Source organism: Marmota flaviventris, chromosome 9 (genome assembly GCF_047511675.1).
Source record: "Marmota flaviventris isolate mMarFla1 chromosome 9, mMarFla1.hap1, whole genome shotgun sequence".
Taxonomy (NCBI): Eukaryota; Metazoa; Chordata; class Mammalia; order Rodentia; family Sciuridae; genus Marmota; species Marmota flaviventris.
The window spans coordinates 17548575-17556680 of NC_092506.1; the positions used below are offsets into that span (position 1 = coordinate 17548575).

Below are 8106 nucleotides of genomic sequence, written 5' to 3' on the forward strand. Positions count from 1 at the left end.
TGCATTTCCTGGGAGATAGGATTTGATTGGTCCAGTTCTGCCTATGGATAGCTCCTCTCAGATATGAGACAACCACCAATCAGCTGTTGTGGGGGGACAGAGGGGCACACTCCATATGGGAGTCAGCAATCAGTATTTTTTATTCAAGTGCAGTCAAAGGAAACTCTTGAAGCACCACTATACCAGCAATGCCTTCCTAAAGATGTGTACATAGGGCTGTGACTTCCTCCCCTTGCAGAAGAAATAGTAGCCAGAGGCACCAGAGAGTAAAACATCAATTTTAAAAAAGGATCACATTTCAATTTGTATGTTTTTAATTTTCTTGACTTTTGACTACCAAGTGAAAATAATTCTATTGGCATAAGTATCAATAAAGAGATAATTTAAATGTAGATAAACAAGTCATTCTTATTGCTAACATAGTTAATCTCAGATTACCATGTAGCTTCTGGAACAAATCTATGTACTGACATATTTCAGTTTCTCCTAATAATAGTTATGGCTTTAGATCTCCATGGTGTCTTCTATGTAGATTTGCTTAGGCATGATGATACTCATCTCAGTGATCTTGTTGGGCTACCACTAAGTTGGCTCCTTATAGTTACCAGAATTAGTCAATGAATTTTCAGGAATACACTGCCAATATAAAAAGTGGAAATTTAAGAAAATGTTTCTGGATATTTGAAAGAACAAGAGTGGGTTTCTACCTTTAAACAGGAAATGATTCAGGAAAGATGCTGTATTAACTCATAGGTAATATGAAAACATGATTTTGCTCATAATCTCACAGTTGTTCTGCATTTCCTTAGAGGAAAAGGGGGAGTCCTGGCAGTGACCTCCCAGACTCTACAATTTGGGTCACTGTGACCTCTGTGACTGCTTCTTTCTCACACCTTCCCTCCGTATGGGCTCTTTTACGTTCAATGAACACCAGGGTCATCTCCTAGTTCAAAGCCTTTGCACATATTTCTTGATTTGGACCCTTCTTCCATCCATTCTATTCTCATTCTCTCTGCATCTCACATTACCTACATCTTAAAAAGCAGAACTCTGCACTGTGGCTTTCATTAAGCCCCCTCATCACCACCTCTCTGTTCTCTGAGATCTGTATCACTCTCTCACCCTCCATATAATTTGTATACTTGTATTTTTGTTTGTCTCCTTTCATAGACTGTAAGCTATGAGGTAGAGGATTTTTTTTCTCTTAGGTTCACTGAGGCATCTCTGTTTTAATAAACAGACATTGACTGTATGAATGGATGACATATCTTCCCTTAGTAAAGTTTAAATCCATCTCTAATATTAACTTAATGAAATGTTTGCAAAGTGAATATAGACATTGCTGGCATTATCCTGCAGATGTTGATACAAGCTACAGTCACCCTTTGACATAGTTTAGAAGGGGATATTTCAAATAAATTCTACTTTTAGTTATTTCCTCTATGTTAAATTATTTATTATAATAGTTTTTCATTCTCCATTCATCACTTGAAAAAATAAAAGTTTTTCTCAGTGATCTTTAGCTATTTCGGATCTCAGTAAAATAATTATTGCTTCAAATTTCCATTTTATTGATTAGGTTTGATCTGAATATTTTTTTTATTATTCATTGGAACACTAACTTTAGTAAGATATAACTTTAAGTGAACAAATTTTAAAGTCAGGTCCTAATTCACTCTGAGATTTTACATGAGATACATACACATGGATCAAAAGACAAAAGAGTGCTGAGCATGTGGCACACACCTATAATCTCAGTGGCTTGGGAATCTGAGGAAGGAGGCCAAGTTCAAGGCCACACTCAGCAATTTAGTGAGATGTTGTTTAAAAATAAAACTTGCAATAAGAAAAATTGCTAGGGGTGTGGCTCAGCAGTAGAGAGACACACCTGAGTTTAATCCCTAGTACCAAATAATAACAATAATAATAATAATAATAATAATAATAATAATACAAAGAGTACAAGCATCAGTTGTCATCTATTCTGAATTGCATAGTTTTCATGACTAAATGACCAAAGTTCACTGCCCTCAGTCAAACCTTGGGTACCCTGGTTTGGCTTTATGTGGAGTCCTTAGGTATCTCAACTTTTCTATCCACAAGAAATATTAAATGAGCCTTCACAGAATTCACTCGAAGATTGAAGGGACTTGGTGAAATCATCCCAGGCTCTGCCTAATTGACTGATTTTTGTTTTGCTGGACAAGAAATCTTATGCCATTACTATAAATATGTTATTAAATAATAATAATTTTAAAAATGCTTTAGACTCATAGTTGTGAGATTTAGATTCTAAGCATGTTTTGTTACTAATGGGTTTTGTCACCTTGAGTGAGACTTCTCTCACTTTTTCACCTCAATTCCTCATGTTGAAGAAGGATTAATAAGAACAAAATAATTCTGCATTTTTTCTGAGTCAGAGATTACTAGTTTTATGTTATATCTTTAAGTCTTTATAAAATTGTATAGTGGAAAATGATAAAATTATAAATTTGTCTTCACACTCCCAATTAACTGGTGCAGAAGCTGTGGTCTAAAAGCTTTAAGTGACACAACAAAAAAAATATTCTCAAAATTCTTCCAGCCTATTTGTAATTTTTTTTTAAAGGCCAGGTTGACTGTATTATTTTCCCTAAGATGTTTCTCTCAGACACTTGCTTGCTAGTTGGTGCTCAGACACACAAGCTAAAGTGTGAAGTGTTTTGCAATCTGCCTCCTGCTTCTTTCTACCACTCTCACTCTGAATTTCTGATATAAACCTCATCATAGGCATCTCAAAGGCAATGGCATAACTGGCAGGACACTAGGTAGCAAATCCTGGTCTCCATCCATCTTAGGAAAGTAATTTCATAATGTCCCAACTATAATAGTTTATGATTACATTTAAATTAAAAGATCTGGCTTTCTTCCTTGTGTGGAAGAGAATATATCTTTAGAAATAAGAGAAAAACTCATAAGAAAAGTATTCAATAATTCTGATCCCTTTTTTTCTCTCTACACTGGCTTAAAACATAGATGGGATGAGAAATGGGGAAAATAAATATTACTATTAGTTGACCTTTGCAAAAGATGAAATTGGAAATTGAAAATATTAATGTAGTTAATTAAATTTAGATAGTGGATGTGGTGGGGCCAGGGCTCATGTCCACCAACATCTAACTGGCTTCAATGAATTTCATGTTTCCAAAAGAGACTAACTTAAGCCAATCATAAAAGAGGTGAGCATGGTTTTCTCAGTTGCAATTCATATCAAGTTGAAATTTAACTACTTTTCTACAGTGCCTGCCTTCTACAGTCAACAAGGTAACTCACTGACGTCCTTTGGGACTTGCTGGGAGTAGGGCTTTCTTAGAGCTCCTGAGGATAAAAGCCTTACACTTCTAAAACCTTTGTGGAATTACTATAAATTTCCAGTGTAATAAAAATAAATGTGTTTATTTACACTTTTGCCAAAGATAAACTGGTAAAAAAAAAAAAAAATAGCTGGTTTCAGAGGGTTTCTCAGAGCACAGGGGTAGTTTCTTTCACACTGTTTTCAAGAGACAAATTAAGAAACTTCTAAGTTTTACAACTTTCTTCAATGCTCCAGTGTAGAAATTGTTGTTTTCATCTTACACAGGGCTTTGGGAGGAACCATGTGTAATATGTCCACATGTAGAGTCCCCTCTCCACATACTCTATCCACATCCCATAACCTCTATGATAGAAAGCTGTACCCAGGCTTCATGTGATTCAGCTTCCTGTAAATGAAAGGTGAAGTTCTTTGGAAAGCATCTGTTTGCTTAACAGAAAAAAAGGTAAGGATTTTAATCTATCTGAAATGCTCTCTTCACATCGCTTTCTCAAGACTGTCAAGAATACTGTGTCTTCTATGAAAGGTAGAACTTCTAGGGAGTATTTTCCCAAACAAGAGTGATGCTTTTCCAGGGTTCTTAAAAATCTTCCTAGCTTCAGCAGGAACATACACTATTTCTTCAGCAACTCTCTGCTCACAGAGGGTGGAATAATATAGCACCATACATTGAGCCCAGCATGGCAGAACTTTTGATCTTGGGATCATCTCACTTGAAGAGTTTAATGTCAGTGGTGTGGTTTCTGGAACAAAGTATGTAATAGGACTCCACTCTCCATACACTTGGAGTTTCAGGACACTTGGTCATCCTTGTTCAAAATGCACCACCACCTTACCTCCCTGGTTTGGGGTCAAGTGGGTTGGAGAGAAAGAGGCTGAGCTTTATGGTGAAATTTTGGGTCACAAACCCCTTTTACCTCCCCTCTCCAGATCTTCTTTCTCCTACCTCACAACTCTGCAGCTATCTGTTCACTTATCAGTCTCCTGTTTCCTACTCTAATTCATTGAGTCTATGACCTTTTCCCTTTCACTATCATTCATTAGCTATCTAATTTGTATTTTGATATTTTTTTCATCATGAATTTGCAGAACTTGACTTTGGGATCAAATCTGAAAATTTTTTTAAAAATCAACTGGAATCTTCTGACAGCTCAAGTTTTCTCTTTTTTGAGGATACAATGACATGAATGCTTGGGATTTGCTGTTTTATATGACAGGTAAGGTGGATGGGAAAGAGAATCCCTATTTAGTAGCAGCATTTCATTCTTGTTTTGCCTCAATAAAACTCTCTGGGTTACAGGTCGAATTTCATACCCAGAAAATAACAAGGCTAATGGACATACTTTTCTTGCAAGAAAATGTTCGTGTCAAAGGAAATAACATAAGTGAACCTCTATTTAAGCTATAAGGTAATGAAACAAGGAAAATAGGTAATATGAGGTATTTTATTCACATCAACACAAAGTGAATAGTAATATCAAAGCAAAGGGAATAGAGGTAGATGTTTATTTCTAGACAAAAATAAAGAAGGGTCTTGGGTCCAGATATGATTTAAACTTGTTAAAATTTTAATGGGTAGAAATAAAAATTTAAAATTAAAGAAGAGTAAATGGTATGCTCCACTACTGTGGTAATACCCCAAAGGTATTATCAGAGAGGAAGGATAGTTCAGGAGTTTTATGAAATAATGACTGGTTTCAATAAAAAACCTGAGGCAGTATTGATCTGAGCTTATGCAAACAGCCTGTCAAAGTGCTGCCTTCCAAATCTTTTTTTTTTCCTCTTATTTAAAATAAACCAAAATAGCATGGCCTGGACAGCGTGGTTGACCATCATTTCCCCAGGACTTTCTAACAGCCTTTGTATTGAATGAGAACATAGATTTTTAAGACAAAGCTTTACCACTATTTCTAATGTTTGAAATTTTACTACCCCATTAACTCATTCTCTAAGGCTACTTAGACTTGGGAAAGGGATATTTGATAGAATTGCATAAAGCTGTGTGTAATTTTTATGTAATTATTTATCTTAACTGGAAGTGTGTAATCCCTCCATCATGATGGCAAAGTGCTTGAGAACATCTTTCCATGCCCTACTGTAGTGGCTGCAGATCTGAGGGGGTCTGGTGACAGATGTGATAGTGCTCTTTAATTCATTGATGGACTGGCAATTAATCAGACACAGGTAGACTATCTCAGAATTCATACTAAAATAAGTGCTGGGAATATTATGAGACAGAATAAAGATGATAACTCCCAAAGTTAGATAACTTGTTAAATCATAAAGGGGAAAATTCATAGATTCATAATTTCAACCTTAATGATTTATTCATATATCATATTCTCATATGTGTGCTGACTGAAAATGAAACTAAAATTAGGACTGGGGTAACTCAAAAGTTGAAGAAATAATTTCATATTAAAACGTAATTTGGTCAAGACATTGAAGAGGAACAATGGGCAAAAACTGAGGTCCATATCAAAAAACATGTTTTCTCAAGAGGACATCCCCAATGTACACTTTGATATTATATATAGATAACAGTTTCCATAATTGAGATGCATTCCCAGTATTTACACATATATATCATACGCATTTGTGTACAAATATGTGTCCATTAAAATCTTAAATTTTTATAGAAATGAAAATTTTAAGACATTAAGATGACACAAGTAAGGCGCTACTACATAGTCATTAGCTCTCAGACATTGGCAGAGAGCGCAATCACTTGTAGGTTTTCTTCTTTCCCCCCAAATATTCTTTGTCCCACCTAAGAAGAGCTGGCATCAATGCCTATGGTTAAAGTAAGGGATTCAATTTTAAAAAATCCTACTCTTTATAATACATGAAAAAATGGGAGAATCAGTGTATTATGTTGTTTGAAACTACAAAGTTCTCATTGAGTACAGTTCACATCTACTGCCAAATTATCATTGTATCAATTTTATTTGCAGATAAATCATTTCTCAGCTGTGTCCTTTCTCTACTCACTCTACCCATGGAGCTGAATCACAGTGAGAATGAGTTCATTCTATTTGAGTTAACACAGGATATTCTAAAGGAGAAAATAGTGTTTGTGGTCTTCTTGTTTCTCTATCTTGCAACTCTGTTGGCAAACTCACTCATTTTGATAACCATTCGGTTCAGCCGGACACTTGGGAGTCCCATGTACTTCTTCCTTTTCTACTTATCCTTGGCTGATTCCTGCTTTTCAACAAGTACAGCCCCCAGATTGATTATCAATGCTATATCTGGGAACAAAGTCATCTCTTACAATGAGTGCATGACACAGATCTTTGTTGTTCACTTTTTTGGCTGTATGGCAACCTTGGTTCTCATCCTCATGTCCTTTGATCGCTATGTGGCCATTTGTAAGCCCCTGCGATATACAATCATCATGAACCAACAGGTCTGTGGTGCGTTGGTGATTCTGGCCTGGGTTGGTTCTTGTATTCATTCTTCAGCACAGATTTTCCTGGCTTTGAAATTACCCTTTTGTGGCCCCAATGTGATTGATCACTATTTCTGTGATTTGCAACCTTTATTGAAACTTGCCTGTATGGACACTTATGTCATCAATCTACTCATAGTGTTTAATAGTGGGGCCATATGCATGGTGAGTTTCATAATCCTTCTTATCTCCTACACTTTCATTTTACACTCTCTGAGCAATAAGAGTGCCGAAGGAAGAAGGAAAGCCCTCTCTACGTGCACCTCCCACATCATTGTGATCATCTTATTCTTTGTTCCATGTATATTTACATACACTCGCCCTCCAATCACATTTCCAATGGACAAGATGGTGGCTGTCTTTTATACAATTGGAACACCCTTGCTCAATCCTCTGATTTATACTCTGAGGAATTCAGAAGTCAAAAATGCCATCAGAAAGTTATGGTTCAACAAACTGTGATTCAAGGCAGCCAAAAATGGAAGACTTTTTACTAATTCTACAATAACTTAAGTAAAATTGCACAATGGAGAAGAATAAAGTCCTCATCCCAATGTTATTGTATAATTCTATTCCAGTAGGATATTTGGCAAAATAGGCAGAATGAGCATGTACCCATTTTATTTTAGGACAATATTACTTAAAATGACAGACTACCAAGTGCAGCCATATTTGAGGTGCACCAGCCCTCTGACTTTTGCTCTCTGAATTGATTCCCCTGCCTTTTTGAAGCTTTATGAGCCAGATCTTGTTGTTTCTATAATTTTATTTCTTTAACGCACTATTGTAATTGGGATTTTCTTCTTTATTTTCTTTCTGAACATCTATTTTTAACATTCTTTTTTTGGGAAATGAGATCTGGTACTCTTAAATCTATGTCATATATTATCTGGCTTAACAGTAAATAACCAAAGTTACTCCAAGAAATGTATGTTCCCCAAGGATCTTAAGTATTGTGTAGTTGACACCTATTTGATACTTCATTATTTTTGTAAAAAACTTTAAAAAATGATCTTTTATTCCTCTCATGAAGATACATAGACTGACAATGTGTTCTATTCAAATAAAATTAAAACTGGTTATAAGGCACACATTGAGTATTGAACCATGATTTCTATTATTTATGGTGAGTTTTTTTAATAACTAATCTTCACTGCCCATATTTTTTGGTTGATGAATTGAGAATATTTTGTAAAATTTTGAGTCATAAAAACTACCACTATCACAAATGAGGTATAATTATAAAAAGAGTCACAGTAGAGAAAAAGAGCTGGTGTCATTATTATTAATCTAAAGAGTAAGA

At 35.4% G+C, this 8106-nt stretch overlaps 1 protein-coding gene across 1 annotated transcript; it reads left to right on the plus strand.

The window, feature by feature from the left end:
- The first annotated feature begins 6350 nt into the window (after positions 1 to 6350).
- Positions 6351 to 7265, plus strand: LOC114093779 (olfactory receptor 4C11-like). The gene has a single exon (XM_071617080.1). It carries the CDS (start codon positions 6351 to 6353, stop codon positions 7263 to 7265), a length of 915 nt encoding a protein of 304 aa, XP_071473181.1.
- Positions 7266 to 8106: the final 841 nt, after the last annotated feature.